Source organism: Peromyscus eremicus, chromosome 23, assembly GCF_949786415.1.
Source record: "Peromyscus eremicus chromosome 23, PerEre_H2_v1, whole genome shotgun sequence".
Lineage (NCBI taxonomy): Eukaryota > Metazoa > Chordata > Mammalia > Rodentia > Cricetidae > Peromyscus > Peromyscus eremicus.
In genome coordinates, this window is record NC_081438.1 from 17,387,725 (window position 1) to 17,411,757 (window position 24,033).

At 49.9% G+C, this 24,033-nt stretch overlaps 1 protein-coding gene and 1 long non-coding RNA gene across 2 annotated transcripts; one reads left to right on the forward strand and one right to left on the reverse strand.

Moving 5' to 3' along the window:
* Nucleotides 1–588: 588 nt before the first annotated feature.
* Slc15a4 (solute carrier family 15 member 4) lies at nt 589–24,033 on the reverse strand. Its single transcript, XM_059249564.1, has 8 exons — nt 23,482–24,033; nt 15,251–15,540; nt 11,267–11,435; nt 10,860–10,937; nt 10,426–10,594; nt 5,780–5,935; nt 4,482–4,640; nt 589–743 (listed from the first exon to the last, which is right to left on the reverse strand). Exons 1-8 carry the CDS (start codon nt 24,031–24,033, stop codon nt 595–597), a joined length of 1,722 nt encoding a protein of 573 aa, XP_059105547.1. The 3' UTR covers nt 589–594.
* LOC131898416 (uncharacterized) lies at nt 1,960–12,755 on the forward strand. Its single transcript, XR_009375922.1, has 2 exons — nt 1,960–2,143; nt 8,181–12,755. It is a non-coding gene; the product is annotated as an uncharacterized LOC131898416 (long non-coding RNA).

A 24,033-nucleotide genomic window follows, 5' to 3' on the forward strand; every position in this document is an offset into this window, starting at 1 on the left:
CTGAAGCCAGCCTAGTCAAATAAAGAAACTTCCCTTATCTGACCAACAAAACCTCCTCTCAGGTGAGTCTACACTACTGACCCCAAGGCCTTGGCATCAGCAGGACTGTGACAAGAAAGAGACTAGGAATGGAGCTGGTGCTGCTCCTAGGGACCGTCACACCACCGACCATACTTTGATCTCTAAAGAGAATCCCCTACCCCTTGATGGAAGTGCTTGCTAATCTTCAAGGAGACGCTATGAGGAAGAAGTAACAGTGTTTGTAAGGAGTAAGGATGCCAGTGGCTGCCCAGGACTCGGAAAGAGGAAGCACGGCTGGCTCAGGACGAGCAGAGACCTTCAGTGAGAGAAGCCACGTTCTCAGCCCCACGCTTCTCCCCTGGCAGGCCCAGTGCGCAGGAGACGGACCACAGTAAGGCACTCACCACACTCATCTGGGCAGAGGGAAGGGAAGCCAGTCCAGACAACATGCAAGTTCAGAAGTTGTGACACCAAGGCTCCCTCAATGGGCCTGCTGGCAGTGCCCTGGCGGTTAGCAGGCGCCGAGGCCTTCCAGTCTGCAGAACCTGTGAGCACGCTGGCTGGCTGGCTGCATCAGGTCCTTGTGCTGGCCGGCCCCACATCTGCCCTGGCCCGCTGGCGGTCGTACTTCACCGAGACGATGAGGAAGAGCAGCAATGTAGCTCCCTGGATGGCAGCCAGCAGGAAGAAGTAGTAATGCAGGTGGCAACTGTTGATGTTCCCTAGGAGTGAGCAGATGCCTCCTGGTGAGTGCACTCCATGGACAGGGCACCTTCTCACGGGCTCTGGGCCACCTGAGAGAACACTGTGCACTAGTCATTCCCTCCTAGGGGTTCTTCCATTCCGGAGAAAGGAAGGAGGGGAGGCAGCTGTCCTGGCCCCAGCTCTGACACTGGAAAGATCCCCCACAGGGCTGAGGAAGGCTTGTAAGGCTGGTGTCAGCTCAGGCCTCTCAGAGAAGGTTCATGACCGTAACTTGTATTCTGTCTCCTCCAAACAGACAATCCAAAGAGAGAAGCTTCCTGTGCTTCTGCTCCTGACTGCGTCTGTCCTGACTGACTGTATCTGTCCTGGCACTCACTTCTGCCCCTCTGAGGTGCTCTCCCATCCCTCCACTTAAAGCTACTGTCTACATTCAGCAGAGTGACGCTTCTGAAGATGGACTAAGCCCATACCTCATTACTCACCAAATGCTGCAGGGTGCTGAGTACAGCATGGTCATGGGGCTGTAGGCCTGTCCCATGGCAGCATGAGGACATACCCTCCCACTAGAGCAAGACAGATGTCTTTCCAGGTCTTAGCCTCTTCCAAGTCTCTCACACTACCCAGGCAGCCCTGACTGCTGTAATGGACACACCTTGGTCTCACTGGAAAGCAGTGTCACGGCTTTTACAGCACCCAATGGCAGAGGAGGAGGTTGGTGCAGGTCAGGATCACAGACCACGAGCTCAACAGCCAGGCTGGAAGGTACGAGCCTATGGTCTCCACTGTGACTACCTGTGAGGACTCAGGCTTGAGTGAGGCGGTGCCAACCCCAGTGCTGCCCACTTGGCACGACTGTTTATGTAAACTACTGTTCTCAAGACCCACTGAAAAGATCCAGCACCACCACTACCAAGCATGGAGCCAGGACCAAACCACATGACAGAGTGGCAGGATGACAGCCTAGCTCCTGTCCCCATGAGCCACAGGCATCATTCATGTCACCTGGGGGCTGCAAGAAGCACAGCCATACTCTAGGTAAGTTGTCCCACAGAAGGGAACTGGCACACAGCTAATGCTGTGGCTGGAAGTTGCTGCACTTTCTGACACTTCAAAAGCATGTTCTAGTGTCTATTCAGAAGGTGAGACTTCCTCCTCCTGACGTCTTTTTATGTTGGGTTATTCTATACACCATTTTACTACCTGAGCAAATGCTCATTAGCATCAAATGTCTATCAAGCAACATGAGTAAGTACAACACATGTGCTCCCACAGGAAACCTAGATACGTGCAAGATACTGATCCAGATGGAAGGACAAAGACCCTAAGTCTGCCCACAGCGGAAGAGATCTGTTACCCTGAACCTCACAGACCAAAGACTGATTCAGTCAGTAAATGGCAAACTGCGTGCTCCCTCATGGTAAGTGACACACTCACCCTCCAGAACCTGTCTCCTCTGCGACTACAAGGGATGGGCACTTGATGCAAAAATTACATGTACCAATGATGTAATTTTATGTCCAGTGTTAGAGCTGGAAGGACAAGTGGACAGTGTGGTTATGTCCACACTGTCAGCCCCAGAGCAGAAAGCACAGCAGAGCTTACCAGGCCCAGTCACTTTGGGAACATGCAGAGAATTCAAACATGTACCCACCACCCAAGAAGCAGCTGTCCTGGGCTGTCACAGACAGCAGAGCACATGAGGGGTAAAAAGAGAGCTGTGTTTCATCAGACTCCTGGTCCCAGAGAATGAAATGAGAGCGCATTTTGTCTCTGGAAGGCCTGAACAGCAATGCCCACCAAAGCTCCTTCATAAAGCCAACACTGGAGACAGCAACATCCATCAGGGCAGAATGGACAACACAATCCTTGTGAGGGAGTGGCACTCGGGGAACCAGGAGCCTCTCAGAACATGAGGTGCTCGGGGCTGATTGGGAACAGAATGTGTCCTGTGCAGGGTCAGATGGTCAGCAGACATGCCAGGGTTCTAAGCTGGCCAGCACCAGGCTGCAGGAGTCTCCTTCCCACTTTCAGTGGTGAGACAGTGTCCTAGGGCTAGAGTAAGAGACACAGTGCAACCAAAGCCTGGGGAGCCCTGAAACCTCCCAAGGACTCCCTAGCCCACCAGGGACACGACATAAGCTCTGGTCACCACCTCTTCTAGAATGCTAACATAGGACAGAGGAGGGTGAGGGAATGGCCCAGTGGCTGTGCAGCTGGTGGGAGAAGGGCGTGCTGACCTGGAGCTACCACCCTCTTCTGCAGGATGCGTTCTTCTGGAGAGACCCACTCCATCAGATGTCTCCCCATGTTAGACCAGGGCCTTTGCACAGCACTGGCCCCATTCCCTAGCAGAAAGTGAGAGGCTGCTGGGCATTGCTAAGCGCTTCCTTGAACACTGCAATCAAAAGGACTCTCCGAGGCCTAGGTGCAGCCTATCAGAAACCAACAGCGGGGGACAGTAAGCCACTAAATTAGTAAGTAAGGTAAGGAGGAGTGGACTGGGAGAGGAAATAACCAAAGCAGTCGACTGCACACAGCGAAAGTGTCTAAAGAACTAGAGCCTCAGCCAAGCCAGGTGGCTCACCTCTAATCCAGAACTTGGGAGGCAGAGCGTCATGACTGCAGACGAGGAGGTGGTCAGAGTTGGTGCAGCGTCTCTTGGGGGTTTAGGGGGAGTCCATGTGAGGCTGCACTGTTTCCTCCACCCTGGCCCTTTGGACACTTATGTCACCATTGTCTCCTCAGGAGGAAGGGCACTCCTGCACTTGAAGGCCACCCCGGGCTAGCTACAGCGTGAGACCCTGTCTAAAAGGATTGTAGACTGGCAGGATGGCTCAGCAAGTAACAACACCTGCCATGTAAGCCTGAGGGCCTGAGCTTGATCCCCAGATCCTACAGGGAAGGAGACAAATGGCTCCTGAAAGTTGTCCTCCCTGTGTGCACCACGGCAGCCACCTGCCTGTAATGTGTACGCATGTAATAGTAAATGTTTTACACTAAACAGTAACTAGAATCCTGGTCTCTGACGACCATTTGGGAAAGTCTGCACCATGCAGGCTGACTCCAGAGCACCCAGAACCAATGAGCCAGGGCTGTTAACCTCGCAGGGGGATGAGAGCAAGGGCAAGCCCCGAGCCAACTGGCTGATTTTACAACTGACCTCACATAGCTAGAGTCAGTTATAGGCATCCAGGGGAGGCGGTTTCAGCCTTCTGGGCAATACTCCAGGACTTCCAAGGAATCTAACTTAAGGCTCTTGGAATCATACAATTTCTAGAGAAAAATTCCTGACTTTTCCAAAGGTATGCAATAAAAGTGAGTAAGTAGTACCAAGCAGGGCAAATGCTCACAGTGTGGCCATTTGCACAGGGAACACGTACTTGTTTAAAAGGTAAAGGGTGCTGTACCTCCTGAGTCACCCACAGCACTGCAGAGCTGCCCAGAAAAGCATCCAGCAGCGGCAGACTGAGAACAGTGTTCACTGACAAAGCCCCTAGCTGTCCTTCTAACAACAGGCAGGAACCAAAACTCAAGATCAGGCTGACACAGGAGCTGCCATGCGGTCTCACTACCTCACCCAGCTCTCCAGACTGTGCTGAGCTGGACACACCGGCTGCTGGCAATGCAGTGCTATTCAATGCAGACTTCAAGAACAGGGTTTGGGCTAATGGCCTCTTAGGACAGACTGGATTCTTCACACATCCTGCAGCAGCAGCAAGCACCTGGCTACCCCGTCCCAGACATCAGAATCTTACCAAAGTCTGTATGGCTGCTCATCCACCCAATGGCCTTGAGAGAGACCAGGGCTAACAGTCCTGAGCCCACAAAGGACCCAATGCCAGAGAAGAAGAAGAAGAGTCCCATGATGGCGCTCTGCATGGACTTGGGAGCAGCTGAGTAGGCAAACTCCAAACCTAGAGAAAAGGAAACGGAGGTGACACTGAGAAGATCACCTTGGTCACCATGAGGAGGCACCCTGAGCCAGCTTCCCAGCAGCACACACAGACTCCACTGAGGTCTGAGTACTCTCAGGAGGACTGTCTCCCGGTTGGAGAAGTCAGGGCTAGGTGCCGGTGACTCATCCTCATGACGGCTCTTAAAACACATCAAGGAAGAGCAGTATTCTAAGATCTTAGGACGCTGGTACATATGGACACATGTTGTCTCTTACCTGAAATCCTAGCATTCAACAGGCTGCAGCAGGAGGATTGTTGCAAGTGTGAAGCCAGTGGGGCTGCAGCGTTAGAGCCTTTCTCAAAAAGTCAAGAGTTTAGGGGCTGGAGATGGCTCAGTGGCTAAAAGCACTGGCTGCTCTTGCAGAAGACAGACGTTCTGTTCCCAGCACCCACATGGAGGCTCACAACCATCTGTGACCCCAGTTCCAGGGGATCTGATACCTTTTTCTGGCCTCCATGGGCACTAGATGCATGTGGTGTACATACATACATGCAGGCAACACACTCATACACATAAAATGAAAAAACCTTAAAAAGTCAAGACTTGAATATGTTTTTTTTTTTTTTTTTTTGGGGGGGGGGTCTCTATACTGACCCTGCTTCACAATCAACACATCAGAATAGGGTCAAGCACCCATAAACAGATTCCCAGTGACCAGGCGGAGCAAAGTCACAGAATTCTGCCAGGGTTTAAGAGGTGAGTCACCAGCATGCTCCTCTTCTCCCTCCCTCCCGAGATTGAGCATTAGCAACTCCTCTCTTCCTTGTTCCTGCAGAGTCTCACTAGTGACAGAAGCCCACGAGAACAAGCTCTGTAAGTCTGCACCAGCAGCACAGCTGTGCTCTCCATACAGTTTGGGGGAACATAGGTCCAGAGGAAGCCTCCCACAGCTACTTCTCCCTCCTTCCTATGGCACACACAGGGCAGGTCATGGAAATATCTTAGTGAACACCTGTTTTCCACAAGAAAGGGCAGCCTCAGCCTGAGGACTATTTACTGACTCATGCTCCCACCCCCCATGTACCATAGCCCTGCTCAGGACATTGCAGGGTATGATACAGACAGGCCCAGACGCCACCAGCATTCACAGTCTCACCTGCTATACTTGCAAATATCTCACTGATGCCAATGAGCACATACTGTGGGATCTGCCACCAGATGGGCAGGTCAGCAGCATGGTACACGACACCACCAATGGTCTGGTTGATGGTCTTCTCCTTCACCAGGTCCAGCCTTTTACTCTCCAGGATTCCTGGAAGTGAGAAGCAGGTTAGTGGAGCACTAATGTTGCCATTCAGCTAAGTCTGTAGTATATTGCAGGTATTAACAATTCTGATGGGTGACCAGAACAGCTTCCTAGGCAGGTCAGTCATGTCATTTACCTCTTCCTCACAGGGAATTTTACAGATACTCAGTATGTTTAGTTTAACCCTTGAGTGTCTGGACTACTCGTTCTGTTCATCTTTTTAAACTGGGAAGATGCATGAGCATCTGCATGTAGCCAATGGTCACTGGGGAGGCAGAGCTACTTCCTACATTGCAGAGCCACTGGGAAGTTACCCATGATCCTGTAAGCAACCCAAGTCAACCCCAAAGACACCACCACAGGCACAGAAACAAAAAGAAAATGCTCAATTAACCAATGTGCAGTCCTTCAAATAAATAGGCCCAATTGTCTAGACAAAGCTCAAAAACTTGCCCAGGTCCAAGAACATGAAACAGACTACGGGCAGAACCAAATGAAGTACCACACGTTAGGGGCCGGAGGTACCAAGAGAAGGACGGCACCACAGGAAGATGGAAAGGGAGACCTGGAAACAACCACTGGGAACCTTAACAAGTAGAGGCTACTAAGGACTGTGCCATGGTAGTCCCCGCTCCCAACACAGGACTAATGGTCTCCCTCAACTCTACAAAATGAACCATCACTAACAAAAGCACAAATACAAACCTCAGTACCAATGTGGAAAGGTGAAAAGCCCCAAGTGACTTTCAGATCAAATGGAAATCAAATGGGCCAGTGAGACATGTCCATGGGTGAAGGCACTGCCGCCAAGCCAGACGACCTGAGTTTGATCCCCATAGCCCACACGGAAAGGGAGAACTCATTTAGGCAAGTTGACCACTGATCTCCACACATGTACTGTGACCTGCACACCTCTACCCCCACATGCACACAAAATAAAAATTTTAAAGTAATAAAAAGTAAAAACAAAAACCTACAGTAAACATAGTTAACAAAGTATAGCTGTAACAACAGGCAAATTCTCCCCATTATTATTTTTTCACCATTAAACAAGAAGGAGGGGCTGGGAAGATGGCTCCGGAGTTAAGAGCACTTGCTGCTCCTGCAGAGACTAGAGCTCCATCTCCAGAACCCATGAGACAGAGCTCATAATCACTGGTCACTCCAGCTCCAGGATCCACTGCCCTCCTCTAGCCTCTGCAGGCACTGTATGCACATGGATGAACACACACACACACTTAAAAATAAGGGGCTGGAGAGGTAGCTCAGTGATTAAAAGCATTTACTCATCCTGCAGAGGACCCAACATCAGTTCCCAGAGCCCACATCAGGAAGCTCACAATTACCTGTCACTCCAACTCTAGGGATCTAACACTTCTGGCTTCCATGGGTGGCTGCACTCATGTATACATACACATAAATGTAATCTTTCAAACAAATCTTAAGGCCATCAGTGGTGGTGCACACCTTTAATCCCAGCCCTCGGGGGGGAGGCAGAGACAGGTAGATCTCAGAGTTTTGAGGCCAGCCTGGTCTACAAAGAGAGTTCCAGGATGGCTAGGGTTACACAGAGAAACCCTGTCTCCAGAAACCAAAAATAAGCAAACAAAAAACTTAAAACATCTAGACTAGTGAACTATCAAGAAGTTAATATGAGTAGGGGGAAAAACTGTCAAACTTAGCCACTGAAGAAAGGGAACCTGAGGTCACAATTACTTGCTGCCAACACATGTACAATGAAGCTCAGTTTGGGACATGACCACTGCCACTAACTGTAAATAAACAGCAGCGACCCTGACAGTGGCTCTTTGGGCCACTCTAGCCAGAGCCAGGCACAGACTAACCCAGAAGAAATTTCCAGTAATTTCACCCAAACTGTTCTGCAAAAGCAGCATAAACACACACACACACACACAGGGGGTGGGGGCAGCATCAGAAGACAGGGAAGAACTATTGTATTTGAAATAATCCACCAGAACCCACAGGATTTTGAAAAATCACATACAAGTCACCAAAATATGCAGGGCAGTTAGGGACAAACTTAACATACACATACAAGATAAAAATGAAGAAAATGTAAGTAACTACAAGACACCATAAGTAAAAGAAAACAGAAAAAAAAAAGACTTGGATCTATTACACACTAGAAAAACTGTACCCACAGGAACAGAGATGGTAGGGAGTTGGAGGGGGAACTTAAGCATCAGTAACGAGATACAGAATAGTGATGAACTGTATTGTAATCCTTCAGGGAAAGAGGAAGGAGGACAAAATACATAGCTGGGTGTGACAGTCACACTTGTAGGCCCAGCATTCAAAGGGTAAGTCAGGAGGATATCACTCCCAGGTAAGTCTGGACTATACAACAACTTGTCTCAAAGACACAAATATTTTTAAAGAGAAATGTTGCCAATTCTAACCGGTCTTAATAAAAACCTGGAGCCAGGTATTAGGGTGAAAGCCGAAAGATCAGAGAAGCAGAGCAAGCTACAGCCACCACCTCTTACCTCACCACCTCCTCAGCCTGCCAGAGCCTCTGCAAGAGAGCAAATTCCTGTCTCCTCCTACCTTATATTCCTCTCTCTGCCCAGCCATATCATTTCATGTCTCAACCTTCCTAGTGCTGGGATTAAAGATTCCAAGTACTGGAATAAAGGTGTGCCACCACTGCCTGGCTGTTTCTCTTTTAGACTGGATTAATCTCATGTAGCCTAGCGTGGCCTTGAACTCACAGAAGTCCAGACGGATCTCTGCCTCCTGAGTGCTAGGATTAAAGGTGTGTGTCACCACTGCCTGACCTCTATGGCTAACTCTGTGGCTGGCTCTGTCCTCTGACCTTCAGGTAAGCTTTATTTCTTAGATTACAAGTATCACCACAGGGAAAAGTGAAACCTAATATAGGAAACCTCTTTTCCCTTAAGCCATCTTGGAAACAAGCCTCTGGCCTATCCAATTTGCACCTGAGGGCCTTTACAGCCATTGCCACTGACAGGCACGGTGTAAGTGGAGTTGTGTCCTGTGTGGGAAGTACAAGGTGAAGTCTTAGGTTTCTATTCAGCCTGTGGACACTCCTCAGTCCACCGCCCTAGAACCGGGGCAGCCTGTGTGCAGCAGCAACAGCTGTCTCCACTGAGCTGGCTGGGCTGGGCCTCTCAACTCCTGACAGGATAGCTCCCTCCTATGATCTTGCCACATAGCAAGGGCAGTTTCTTGAGAAGATAGCTGCACACTCTGTGGTCTCAACAGACAGGTCAGGAGGCTGCCTGATGCAGTGAGTGCTGGACTCTATGAAACACGTACTTTCCTGGCACTCGTAAAAGACCTTAGAAGGGATGGAGCCTGCAGGGGGAATCTCAAGACACGGGCCTGACACCTGTTTCCTACACAGATCTACCCAGAGACCACAGGACAGGCCCCATAGCTCTGAGGACAACCATCTCAAGAGCCTCAGCCATGAATGAAACTGAAAGAAAAGAGGCCGTACAGAAACCCATCAAAGCTCTATGAGAAAATGCCCCTGCAAACAAGGAAGGAAACAACCCCACCCACCCACCCCTGGCACTTAGCTGGCACAACTGAAGGATGCAGGGCCCCCACCCAGGAAGAGAAGCTGAGAACAAAGGCAAGCCACAGGCAGATGAGGCAGATGGATAGATACGCCTTCCAGCCCAGGACTCTCGAAGACAGCCCTGTGTCCCCAGTTCATGTGCTATGCGTACATCCCTGCAGACTTATAAAGCAATGTGTCACTCCGACAAACCTCACTTTAATTATGTGTTTGATCAACAGAAAATGCACTAGTTCTCTGAAGGGCCCACACCTGGAAGATGGACTGGTTTCTTTAAGCCCGTGAAGCACCATATCAGCAGCCTGTGTTCTGCTGTGATGGCAGAGGCACTTTTTTAAACATCTGCTCCCTTCAGCAGAGCTCAGCACCACGTTCCTCAGACCACAACTGTGTGGAAACCTTTTGTTTTCCTGCCGCTGTATTGTTCCTACAGCTCAACATCTTCAAATATTAATGAAGGCAGAACACTCACACTGAAAAGGCGACCAGACCCCAGCCTCCGCCGCAAACAGAATCAATGATGGGAACGGAGTCTCTTAGGGCACTGTCCCGTGCTGAAGTGTGGTGCAGGACCTGAGGATCTAACTCCTTAGCTGCTGAGACCTCTGTTGGGAGCTTCCCAGGAGCCTTGAACAAAACCTTTTTCTCGATGCTGGGACACCTGCAGGCTCCAACACCTGTGAGATTCGGACGCTTCCCAGACTCTCTTCATGCCCACTGTCAGCCTGCAGCCCGGGGCAGCAGCGCAGGGCAAGTCTACTCAGCCCTACAAGATGAAGGTTCTCAAATGACACATGTCCAGAGAACATCAGAAGATGAAGACTCACCAGCTGCCTAGTGTCTTCAGCACAACACACTAGCAGCTGCATACTGCAGAAGCGAGGCTGGGAAAGGGGGAGAAGAGAGGCCTAGAGAGATGGCGGCTTACCCGCAGCGAAGGCAGAGCACATGACAAAGAACATCCCCACAGCAATCCTCTTCAGGGAGGACGGGAGCAGGCCATGTCTCCTGAGCACTGGGTCCACTAGCTTGTCCTTCAGCGGGATGAGGAGGAGGATGAGGACTGCATCGAACATGGTGAGCCAGGCTGCAGGCAGCTGTACAGAGCATGGCATTAGCTGTCAGTACAGCAGCACCCCAACCACCCACACATGACCTCCAGGATGCTTCAAATGGAGACAATGACTCGCAATGCGTGTCCTGAGCTGGAGAGAAGCTCAATCCGACAGTACTAGTGTTTAATGGCTCTGGTCAAGCCCACCTCAGCAGGCTGTAACCAATCAGGAACTAGGTCTAGTGCCCGTGTCCCAGCTACCTGCTCCAACTGCAGAAAGGAAGTCATGTCCCCTCCAGGTCTCTTACCGTGTGATGGGTGGTGGTGATACTTGAGATTTCTGGAATCTTCAGATGAAGACTCTGTAAAACGTACGTGGTCTGCATCTGGACAAAGAAAGCAGATGGTGCAGGTAAGCCAGCAGAGCATCTCCAAGCCCGTGTGCACACACCCTCCCTCCTCTAGCTGAAGAGGTGTGGCACCACCTCTCAGAATCAGACACGGCAATTACTGGGTCACCGTAGAGTCTCTTTGAGAAGAGCTGCGAGGCAACCAAATAAGAAGCTGGAGGGTCCAGAAATCCAGACCACCCCGCTCTCGGCTGCTGCTTGGGGAAGGTTTCCCAACACCAGGCAGCCAATCTGAGCCCGTGACTGGAAACTGTGGCGCCTGGTGGCTCACCCCAGCCCTGCACTGCAGCCCCTGCAGCACTCACTTGGAAGTACACTGTCCAGTAAGGAATCAGAGCCAAGAACACGGGCACGATCTTGACCAGGGCTTTCACGTCTTCCACTTTGTCCTCTGTGAACGGCCCTCCACGCGACATCTTACATGAATCAAACAGACTGTGTTTAGAAGATTGCTGAAAGACTCCAAGGCCTTCACTTTGGGAAACAAAATGAAGGAATTAGTTCACTTCCACCCCACAGACAATGCTTGGTAACTAATCACTTCTGGGGTGGGAAAGCGGCTCTCTGCACTGCCCTGCTTTACGGCCTTCTGTGACTAACTGAAGACTGCACCCACAGCTCCTGTGGCTGACTACAGGGCCTGTGGACAGGGCAGCTGCGTCTACTGCACCCACAGGGAGGGCATCTCAACCTCAGGCAGCTCCACAGGGCTGCAATGTGGCCTGGTGCTGACAGCAAGCCCTGTTTCTGGTGACTACACTGGTTTATCACATGAGCAGACACTCGAGGGACCAGAGTGCCCTGATGGCCGAGAAAGCAACATCTCCCTCTGGGATGAAGGGGCAGTGTAAAGAAAAGAACCATGATAGGCGCTATAGCAGGGTGATGAGGAACAGGGCACTCACTCATTCACCTTTATCACAAGCTTGGAAGTCCTACATGGCTCTTTCTGGCCCATTTCGAAGAGGAAGTTAGGACACAGATGAGACCAGAGCTGTGTCAAGATCCCAATGCCTCTGAGTTGGGGTCAGGACTGGAGTGAGGCCTTCTTGGCTTACAGGTAAATGCCTGGACACCCACACCTCATTCATAGCTGTGGGTTACATTCCAGAATACAATGAATGCCCTTGCCTCCCTGGCTGCAGTTTTTACAAAATGAGTGAGGCCCTCCAGACAGCAACAGGGTCTCTCCCAGCTATACAATACCAATATGGACTGTAGGAAACTGCACTGCCAACCAAAACCAACAGGAGACATTCAACCCCACTGAGAGCCTTCCAATCCCAGACACTAGAATGGCAGCTGTCTGCACTGGAGTTTATGATCCTAGGCCCTATTTCACGAAATTGTCACGTTTAATTTTTTTTCTTCTTTTAGATGTGTGGCTTTGCCTGTGTGTATGTTTTGTCTTTGGAGACAGGGTCTCACTATGGAACCCTGGCCATCCTGGAACTTGCTATGGAGACCCAGCTGACCTCGAACTCAGGATTTGCCAGTCCCTGCTATAATTGAAAGCACGTGCCAGCACACCCAGCTTGCCTGCATATATGTAAAATGTACTGTGCATAGGCCTGGTGCCCTCAGAGTCTTGACAACGGCAATGGATCCTCAGGAACTGGAGCTGTGGAAGACTATGGGTGGTGGGAACCAAACCCAGGTCCTTGACAGACGTTAGCAAGTGCTCTTCACTGCTGAGCTCTCTCTACAGTCCCTTATTTTACCCTACAAAGCTAATGTTCTTAAATCTGTGTATTCCAAGTTGGGGAAGATCAATAAACTAAAAACCATAACTTAGTATTTTAGCCAAATTCTGATGAAATAATTACCTACTCTCTGCCCAGTACCACAGGGACTAAGTGCGAGGGACACTTGCTCCATATCTATAGAAGTGATTCTCCTGCCTCAGCTCCTTCAAATTCCTATTTCTCTCCAGTCCCCATGTACCTGATACAGGCACTACCTGTATTAGTGATGAGCACATCCCACTAATGATGGCTCTGAAACATATCAATGCCAAGAACCAAACACCCTTGGCACCAGGGCTCGCACAGGTCACTCAGAGCCCCTCAGTGTTGTGTATCATTAAAATACTTTAAAGCTGATGAACCAGTGTGTGTCTAAAGCAGTGGTTCTCAACCTGTGGGTCACAAACCCCTTGAAGGTTGAAGAACCTTTTCACAGGAGTCTCATATCAGATTTCCTGCATATCAGATATTTACATTATGATTCATAACAGTAGAAAAATTACAGTTTTTGAATGAAGTAGCAGTGAAAATAATTTTATGGCTGGGGGTCACCACAACATGAGGAACTGTTCTAAAGCCTCCCAATCACCAAATGAGGTGGCACATGTGTCACCCCAGCACTAGGGAGCCTGAGGGAAGAGAACCACTTCTATAGACACGAAGCAAGTACAAAGCCAGCCTGGGCTACGTGAGACCCTGTCTCAGAAAAAAAGAAGCTCTTAGTCCACCTGCATGGTTAGTGCTCTCTGCTGTGACATAAAGGGCCTGCTGCTCCTCCCAGAGGCTGTGACTCAGTTTCCCTGCACCTGTATGTCCAGGCTCTGAAAGGCTAGGTGCACAGTGTGTCACCCTTGAACTTGTCACGAACCACACAAAGGCACTAAACAAGCCCCTGGGCCAGCTCTAGTATAGTGTGATGACATGATGTGTGAGCTCAGCCTGTCAGGCCTAAAATCAGCACCACATCTCCCTCCAAACACATCAACCTAGACCACACACAGGGACAGGGCAAGTCAGACCCATGGGAAACAGGTGTGTGGCACTTCCTGGGCTCTTCACTCCCACTGCAGGTACCCCAGCAGCACAATGAAGGGTCCCATCAGGACTAGGCTGCTGAGAGCCTTGCACACCTCACTGTATTGAGGCCCTACAACAATCCTAAGAGCTAACCAGCTCCCCTGGGCAAACATTCAAGTCAGGCACTGTAATGTCTCTGAACCACCAGGGCCCACATTAAGTTCCTACAACTTAGCTGACTTCCAACCCTTTCTGCTTAGTTTTGCCCCAAAGACTTCCAAAGCTGAAGCTCAGAGGAAGCCAGGCTGTTCAGTCTCACCCTTCCTGTGCCAAGTGTGCACCGAAACCCCAAAGGTCCTGGAGTGATGCTGGACCCTGGCTGAAAGGTTCTCATCAGGACTGTCTGCAAAAGACTGTCCCGTGTCCATGGCTATCAATCTAGATTAGAAACAGCTAAAGTCTGCAACACAGCTTCTGTCTGGCTAAAGGAAGGCCCTAGCGAACACCAGGGTCTACTGGAGCTGGGTGACCTCCTCTAGCTTTGCAAGTTCCTCAGTGCTAGTCCCCCTCTGGGCAGGGTCTGAAAGCTGCCAGAGCAACAGCAGGTTCACAAGGGAGATTGGGACAGTCAGATTTCACATAAGGGACTCATGTGGCATCAGCAGAACCACAGGAGTCATATTAGCCTACAGAACACTTTCACAACCAGGGCCATCCCACAGGAAACCCTAAGGGCAAGGAGTCCATCTCTGCTCAATAATTCCTGGAAACCCTTAAGCTCAGCCAATCACTGGGAGGGAGCTGACCACCAAGGTCCAGGAGCTTCCCTGAACCTTGGTTCTCTCTCTGCCTTGACTGCTCTGGTGGCTATAGTACTTCAGTCTGTCTTATTTCCCAACCACAGTCAAGGAACCAGTTTACACAGCAGTCTGCAGAAAACAGAGAACCATCTAAGTCCTCTTTAGGCTGAGGACTTCATTCATATGCACAGAGCAGAACCACGGGTCACCAGAAGCAGCAGCAGAAGGGAGGAGATCTCAGAACACAGCTGTTTCTAAAAGTCCCAGGCTTGGGCCATTCATGTAAGGGTAAATGGGTCCCCAAGTACACCTCAAGCTATGCTTGTGTGCTCCTCCATTAGAGAGTAGCTGCCATGGCCCTGGATGAGGAACACTATGCAGACCAAAGTGAGAGAAAGAAGCAGCTTCCCTTAGAGATAAGTACTAACAACACACACAGCCTAAGTTCTCATTAACACTTCTGTGTCTAAAGCACATGATGTGTCTGTCTCCATGGTACCCTCTCAGATCCCTACCTTTAAAATCTGCCACTCAGCTGCAAGGCATCCTTACCCATGTTGGCAGTGAGGAAGTTGGGCATAGAGTACTGAACTCAGGGTTCTGCTAGCTGAATGGCAGGATTTACACCACACACTTTCTGAATGAAACCGGCTTGGAGACACAAGCCATATACCCCAAACTTCAGCTGGTATTTTATCTACAGGGAGCAAAAAGTCACATCACTCACCCACTTCTCCGCTGCCCACCTCTCTGGGAGCAGCAGCTGTAGGTCAGAATCCTGAACATGTCAGTGAAGGCGCTGCCATCAGGAGGCTTGGTGATGAAGACACTCTGGCCACAAAGGAAGACCAGGAAAGCGATGGCCACACAGACAGTGGGAATCAGGTAACCCGTGAGAAAGCTTACATTCTGCTGAATATAGGCAATGCCTCCTAATGACAGGATCGCTCCCAAATTAATGCTCCAGTAAAACCAATTGAAAAATCTCCTAGTGGCTTCTGGACCACGATCTTTGACCTAGGAAGAGAAACACAGAAGAACATATAATCCTCTACACTTTTCATTTACTCTCTAAACACAACAAGCTTTAGTGTTTTTAATACTTAAATGACCACCCAACCACCCACAGCAGCTACAAGCCCTGCCATCACACCAAGCACCTGATCATCTGCATGTCAAGAGCAGATACAAGGTGCTCAAGTCCCTGATCTCAGCAGACAGTAGAACACAATCCAAATGCTGTTTACATAGTCAGCCAGTCTCCTTTCAAAAGCCATCTTGTACTCAATCACTCCAGAAGCCGGCGGCCTCTCCAAATGCCAGCAAGTCCTAGTGTTCAAAGTAAGCTGACCACCTACCTTGAAACCAGCAGGAATGATCCTTTAAATAGGTTCCAGCACCCACAGCCCAGCCAAGACCTACAGAATCATCATCTTGGAAGATCAGGAGCCTGCTCGCTACACATGTCCAGGTGACCGATTGGCACTATTATATGGAGCTCCAGGCCTCACTGAACTTAACACAAGTACTATGAGGGCCTGCCAAGCAGCTCTGGCCCCATGCATAACAAGGCTCAGAGGCAAGGCACCACTCCTACTGCACGAGGCCCAAGCATCAGAGTCTTTGATAAGCTTGCAACTAAGCTATAGGCATAAGTAAACAGTTACAACCACAAGCTAACTTTAGATTAGAAAGATTATCCAGTGGTGCACACCTGTAATCCCAGTGTCTGAGAGACAGAAGCAGGGGAATCATGAGCTGGAGGTTGGCCTGAGTTACACAAAAGATCTCAACACATTCAAGATCAGCCCCGACTGACTCTCCCCTTCAAATGCAACACCTCCAGGCAAGCCTTCTGCAGATCCCACCAGCTGGTAGCTGGGCTAGGGCAAGCCCAACCTGGCTTCTTCCACCTGTGCTTTTTACCTCTACATAAACACTCTAAGAACGGGCCCAGTCCCAGTCAGCATCATTCTGGACAGTTTCACTTCACAAATTGTCTTGAGCAAACCCACAGTCAAAGACTGACTTGAGCACATACAGACACACTTCCCCAGCCTCATCCTTAATGGATGGAAAGGGTTAAAAACTGGCTCCACAGCGCATCTTCTGGTCCACAGAGCAATCTCCTCTGCCTAGTACCAAGCTTTAAACAGGGGCAAAGCTGCCAAGTACAACATGCAGTAAGGCTTCTGCTTGGCACTCATATTCCCCACAGAGTATTTAAGATTAAGGTGAGTGAGGGTGCAAACTATACAGTCAAAACTGAGCATCCCTTGACAATTATTAAACTCCAAATGATAGTTACTGTGTTGGCAAGTCCTATGTTTGAATTTAGTCAGATAGTTACAATCATATCAAACTAAAAAATCCAAGCTGTTGGTTTGATCTTTCCTTTTGTCAAGGCTAGGGACTGAACACAGGTCCTTGCACATATCAGATAAATCCTTTACCACTAAGCACCATCTCCAGCCCCCAAGTTAACCAACCAACCATAAGCATTTTATTGTTCTACACACATTAGTTCTGAGCAAAGGTCCCCCTCCAAAGGCAGGCATCAGTTCACATTCAATTTCTTACAGCGGAGGCACAATGCCTTTAAATGCTACCCAACAGTGGTCATCAATGTCCATGACACAGTGGAGGCAGGCAAGAAAGAAAAAGCATAAGCAGAGAAATAGAGAAAATACATACATATATACTTTTGTTTTTCGAGACAGGGTTTCTCTGTGTAGCCCTGGCTGTCCTCAAACTCTGGCCTCTGTGCTCCCTGCTCCCACCCAATGCTAGGATTAAAGGTGCGCCACCACCGCCTGGCTCTTTATTCTTCATATATATATATATTACACTTTGTGTGTGTAAATACCACATATACATGTCATTGTATTGACAACCCTAAAAGAGAAGAGGCCAGTTTAAACAAAAAACAAAAGCAAAAGCACCTCTTTGGGAATGAGATCAGTTGCCCAGCCTGGCCTCAAACTCCTGGGCTTTTGTGATCCCCGTTTCAACCTCTGCAATAGCTGGAACTACAGACACGCACCACAATGCCCAGCATGAGACAGGAAACATTAGATACTAACTGAATGTCCCAAGCCCTTCCCTTACACATCATAGGACCACACACATCTTCCCACATTCATAGAAACAGCTCATCCTCCAAAACAGTAAGGAAATGCTTGTTCAATTGGCCTGGCAGAACCCTAACCTCTAGAGTCCTTATGTCCTTTGTAAGCTTGGTGGTCAACTGACTTCACTGTTCAAGGTTTCCAGCCACATCTGCCTGCAAATTGGAGGCCTACTTCCAGAGCCTCAGTAGCCACACGACATCCATCAGCACACAAACGGAACTGCTGCTGACTGAGCTGTCACATGCCCCTCTGTCCTTGGCCAAAGGCCACAGCTTCCCCATATACCAGTCGCATGACATCACCACATGCCCTGCCAAGGCTGAGCCAGCTTCCCATACCCCCCTCCACCCCCATGAAAACACTGTAGCCAAATGGAGAGGAGAGGCCAGCAGGCCAGAAGGGAGTATAGGTTTAAACCAGGGAATGTTATTAGATACACAGGATCAGAACCTCTCCTCACTGGGACAAACACTATCCTGGTGTCCTAGCTCATGCTGCAGCATAATCCCAGCACTCAGAATCTCCGCTGGAGCAGAGAATGCCTACAGTCAATACGAGTCTGACTCAAAACTGAAGCAGACCACAAAGGCAGTACTGTCTGCTTTAGCTGCGTGGTAGCTTCTTCCTCTTTCAGCTATTTACATTTTTTTCCGAATATTTTTTAGTTTAGGGTTTCAAGTAACCCAGGCTGGGCTCCAACTCCCTATGTAGCTGAGATTGGCTTCGAACTCCTGATCCTCCTGCCCTGCCTTCCAAGTACTAGAATCATAGACAAGCACCTAGCTCACTCTTTCGAATATCACCAACCAAGAAGGTTCCTGACCTCTGGCGATTGGTACACACTGGGAAAGGCAAAGGGCGGGAGAATTTTGTTTTAAAATGAACCACCTTCGAGAGGGACTTACAGATCTGCACTCCCTTTGAAGTGACCTGGTACTCCTGCTCACAGCCACAGCCTGGCCCATCTCCCACATGAGAAAGGCACTCTGGCAATGCCAGCCAGAGAAGCAGAAGCACCTTAAAGACAGCGGCACACTCCTCTAACCGGGCAAGACCAGCAGAAGAACTGACCCATGCAGAAAACATCGGCACACACCCTTCTGGCCATCTGGCTTCTCCTGCAAAGCAGCTGATATGTTAGGAACAAGGGAGGCCTTGAAATTTCCCTCAAAGAACAGTCATGAGGCAGCAGAGAGCAAGTGCCTCTTTAAGGACCCAGCTACCGGCTAAGATGTATAGCCACGGTCGCTTGTTACTCGGAGCTGTAAAGCCACCACTGCCCTTCCCGGAAGCCCGTGAACATCTGCTCACTCGCTGGATGTTCCGCATCCTTCACTTACTGCGGTGCTCCCAACACCCCTGGGAACCTAATCTCTTGCTGTGGGTGAGCAGCATCTTCACAGAGGACAGGCTGCAGTAAGCTCGGCCTTTTATCAGTAGAGGGACCACACCTTACTTTTCACTTCAACATTTATTTCAAAGTTACAGAAAAGTTGAAAAAAAAAAAAAAGAAGTAAGATGTACCCTTCTCTTATTATCTTTAGCTCTATTTTTTTCTGTTAAAAATACAAAATCCTGGGTCAGCACAATGAGATGGCTCAGCAGGTAACAGGATTCTCAGCAAGCTTGAAAACCTGAACTCCATTCCCAGTATCTGAAACACAGGAGAGAACTCACTCTTACAGATTGTTCTGACCTCAACACATACCATTACCATGAAAACACACACACACACACACACACACACACACACACACACACACACACACCCCTTTGGCTGAATCTCCTAAAAACAAAACCACTCTTCTATATAACAAAGGCACAACCACACCCCACCATCTAATGTGCAGGCCATAGTCCAAGTACCCTAAGCACTCAAAACAAGGGCTTAAAGAAAGGCAAGGGGGTGGGGTACATACACTTGAAATCCCAGCATTCAGGAGGCAGAAGCTGGAGGATCATCATGAGTTTGATGCCAGCCTGGTTACAGAGCAAGAAGAGAGATTAAAAACCTAACCAAAACAAAAATCAATGGAAGCCCAGCATGGTGGCGCACACTCCTCACAGCAGCATTCAGAGGCTAATGCAAGTTGGAAGGCCCATCTGGGCTACTTAGCAAGTTTGAAGACAGCATGGGATACACAGAAAAATCCCAGGTCAAAGAAATAAAATGTCCAAGTATGGTGGGAGATGGACACGATTTGGGCAGAGGCAGGAGTATCAGGAGTTCAAGGTCATCTTCAACTGGTGAATTACAGGCCAGCCTGAGCTACATGAGACCCTGTCTCAAAAATATAACAAAATAAAACAAAAACCCACAAACAGAAAACAAACCAAACCACCAGAGAGCCAATCACTGACCACACCCAAAGTGGCTGTCCAGTTTCTCTAGGATCCTGGCATCCAGAAGGGTCTCTTCCCCAGATGGTATTAAGTATAGAGATACTGGAGACAATTCCAAGTACTCTGTGGAAAAGTGCCTATTCTTAGCTACAGTGAAGTGTGCACCCTGGGAGCCACTCACAGTGACCCTCGCAGGAGCCATTCCACAGGTCTGTTAGCAAGTGCTCATCAATGGTCTAGTATCTACTGGAGAACACTGACTCTAAGAAACCCTGCATCCAATCTGCTCCCTCAGAACTTGCTGAACATCTGGGCCCTGACAGACAGACAGACAGACAGTCACGCCATGTATACAACCAAAGCTTCTCAAACTGTGTGTGTGTGTGAAACTTGGCAACAGTAACAGGTTTCTGAATGCACAAGAACCAAATATTAATTCAGAATTAAATGGACCCGAGATGTTCCTGGCAGTGCTTGCCCATGTTGCATCCTGTGATAGCCTGCAGCCTTGATTCTGCACAAATTACTCCTCACACACTGATACACCTTATGACTACCACAAATGCTGCCTGACACTCCCTGGCTAGATTTGAAGTTACTCCATACTATAGGCTGCACTATTTCCACTGCACAGAGAACATTTTTCTGCTTTCACAAAAGCACATTGGCTTAATTTCAAATAGCCAAGACTTTGAATATTTCACTACCAGCCACCACACCTCAGCTTTCAAGGATGGAGCTATGGCTTTGGACTGTATCAAGTTGTGTAAACACCCAACTCATTACTACTCAAAATGGATTTCATCCTTTTTTTTTTTTTTTGTTTTGTTTTGTTTTTTTCGAGACAGGGTTTCTCTGTGTAATTTTGGTGCCTGTCCTAGATCTCGCTCTGTAGACCAGGCTGGCCTCAAATGCACAGAGATCCTCCTGGCTCTGCCTCCTGAGTGCTGAGATTAAAGGTGTGCACCACTGCTGCCCAGATGGATTTCATCTTTAATGCATGGTAAGTTACACATGCAGCAAAGAACTGTTTTAAAACAAGTTGACATGACTTGGTTGATATGAGTTAATGTTTGATCTGAATATCTATTTTTTTACTCTCAGAGTCACACTAAGTTCTCAGGTGAAAAGGGGCTACGAGTGCAAAGTCTAAGGAGCCCTGTGTACACCATGAAGCTCAAGCCATCCCAGCCCGGGGATGCATAGTCAGAGGTGGGATGCACAGTCAGAGGTGGGATGCACAGTCAGAGGTGGGATGCACAGTCAGAGGTGGGATGCATAGTCAGAGGTACGCCTTGCGTGGTACGGCCCAGTTTGTTGCTTACTTTGCTGTGGCTGTGACAAACACCACAATCAAGACACCTACAGAAGGAAGGGTTTATTTGGGGCTTACAGTTGCAGAGGGAGAAGAGTCCATTATGGCAGCAGACATGCTGGCTAGAGCAGCAGCTCCTGATCTCAAAGTCCACCCCCTAGTAACATACTTCCTCACACCTAATCCTCCCCAGTCACCATCTAGGGACCATGCATCTAACTATATGAGACTTATGAGGGCCATTTCAGGCAAACCACCACACCTAGGCTTAAAGGACAGAGCTAATGTGCTTTTGCACCAGTGGAACAGAGGCCAAGGCCATGAGTCTGGGCTTGGAACTGCCCCTGTGTGATGTGCCTTTCAGAATTCTAAAGTAGCAACCACTTCTTTTGTTTATATTTTACTTTTATGACCCACAGTTTTGCTCTGTTGCCCATAATAGCCTAGAATTATACAGTCTGAGCTGACCTTATGCCTGTGGCAATCCTCCTGCCTCAAAATCTTGAGTACTGCAATTACTACTTTTGATACAGTTGAGATGCATCCTCAATGAATTGGCCAACCTAAAACCCATGTAAAAAAAAAAAGGCTTCTGAACACGGCCCAGTCCTATATTCATGGTACTACTCTCTGGGCAAATCATTTCACCTTGGTGACTTCAATTTCAGGCACTCAAGGATCAGTTTAGTGCCAAGACCCAGGGCTCGCCTTCCCTGCAGCTTACAAATATCCCTCTAGCCCTCCCTACCGCACTCCACCCACATCTGAGTCCACCCCTTTACTCCAGCCCCCCCCCACTCTAGGCCACACCTGTCTCATCAGACCAGCTGCAGCCTGAGCTGTGCTCCCACCCACCTGCCACACAACCCACTCTATGGCAGCCACTTGCAATCTTTCTGCAACAGGACAACCAATGTGTGTTAGGTTTTAGGAGACCTTTAGTCTCTGTGACTACTCAATTCTCCAAGTCTAGGGGAAGCAGGGGGGAATGAGTAAGCAGGAAGGAGCAGGACCTTAAAAAGCTTTATCCAGAGCCTGCACTCAAACCCCACATAATTTCCACTGCTTACAAAAATACTCGATTTGCATTTGACCACTAGATCCATTCTCAGCCTGTGAGAGGCCTAAAAAGGGGAAGTTGGGCAGATGTGGTACCCAGGCTCTAGCAGATCACTTCTGCTCTCCAAAAGCTCTGGCTCCTCCTCCATCTCTTGGTCTTGGTGGTCAGAGCAGCAGCATATTGGACTTTCCAAAACTTATTTAAAACAGTGAAGAGGGAAACTCAGTGCTTGCCCATACATTTGTAAAAGAGAAACTAGGTAGTAACAGGACTTTGTACATGCCCACCCTCCAAATCTCTAACAACTTCAACCTTTTCTCTTGAAAACTGCCCTGGCTATCACGCCATGAATAACCACCTCACTGGGTGAAGCCCTTCCTACCACACGGATCACATCTGCTTTTACAGCTTTCTTCTGTCTACTCAAGGGCTTCCACACTAAAAGCAAGTTCCCCCAGAGCAGAGGATTAATGTGATTCCCTCCACTCCCTCAGTCCCCTACCAAATGCAAGGGCAAATGTGGATACAGTTTCCCGCGGGAGAGTGGGAGGCTCCCTCTTCATCAGTCGTGAACCTCGTGCAAGGTGTGGACTGGGGTACTCATGGGCTTCCTTCTCACCTGGAGAAGCCTTGCTCTCCCTTCTACCCACTCAGTAGGTTCTGGGGGCAGATGGGTTTCCTCCCCACTCTACAAGGAAGTCCCCCCAGGACAGGTCTCCTTCCGCCCCACCACTATGAGGGATCAGAGGCAGGTGACCTCCGAACTACGAGAGAGATTCCCTTGCCAGGAAGGCTCCTTCCATCGCCTTAATCTTTCTCTAGATGTGAAGTAAGGTGCAGGTGAACCGGTTGGGGAGCTTGGTGGACAGCTCCCTGCTTTCCCATCAGTCCTGCAGTCAAGTAGGGGTGTAGGTTTAGGTATGTGAGGTGGCTCCTCCTTTCCCTCAGTGGAGACACCTGGGGCACGCGCAAGTACGCTGGGTGCTTGAACGGTCCCCGTGTCCTCCGCGTAGCTCACTTAGTACAAAATCAGGCATAGGTTTCAGGTAGGCGTGGTGCACGGCAGGCGCAAGAGCAACACAGGGAAGACAGGGGCGGGTCCGGCTCACCTGGTCCGCGCCGAAGGGCGTGATGTTGGCCTTCACCGTGGCCACCCCGAGTCCCACGAGCACCAGCCCCGCAAAGGTGGCGGGGGCGCAGCGGCGCGCGGCGACATCGGGGCACACCGCCGTCCCGTTGGGGAAGGGCGCCGAGCAATTGCGGACGAGCTCGGGGCGCGGGTCCCCGCAGAGCGCGGCGCGCGAGCGGGGCGCGGCCAGCAGCGGGAAGGCAAGCATGCCCAGCAAGTAGAGGGCCAGGCTGAGCAGGATGGCGCGCGCCCGGCCGAGCCGCGCGTCGGCGAGCCAGCCCCCGAACGGCGAGCCCAGGTAGGTGAGGCCCATGAAGAGCAGCAGCGCCTGGCTGGCCTGGGCGCCCTCCCAGTTGAACGGCGCGCCATTCAGGAACAGCACCAAGTTGGCCGTGACGCCGTAAAAGGCAGCGCGCTCCAGCAGCTCGGCCAACAGCACCGCCCCGCACGCCGCGCGACGCCCCGCAAACGCCCCGGCCGCCGCCGCCGCCGCCCGCCGCGAACCGAGCAGCGGCGCCCGCTCTCCCTCCAT

Excerpts from the sequence above, each read along its gene's own strand:
- Slc15a4 (XM_059249564.1), bottom strand. The coding sequence starts at position 24,033 with ATGGAGGGAGAGCGGGCGCCGCTGCTCGGTTCGCGGCGGGCGGCGGCG. Across the intron at positions 10,938-11,266 it reads ACTGGACAGTGTACTTCCAA|ATGCAGACCACGTACGTTTT; the intron begins GTGAGTGCTGCA and ends TTCTTTGTCCAG. Across the intron at positions 5,936-10,425 it reads GTGCTCTGCCTTCGCTGCGG|GAATCCTGGAGAGTAAAAGG; the intron begins GTAAGCCGCCAT and ends TCTCACTTCCAG.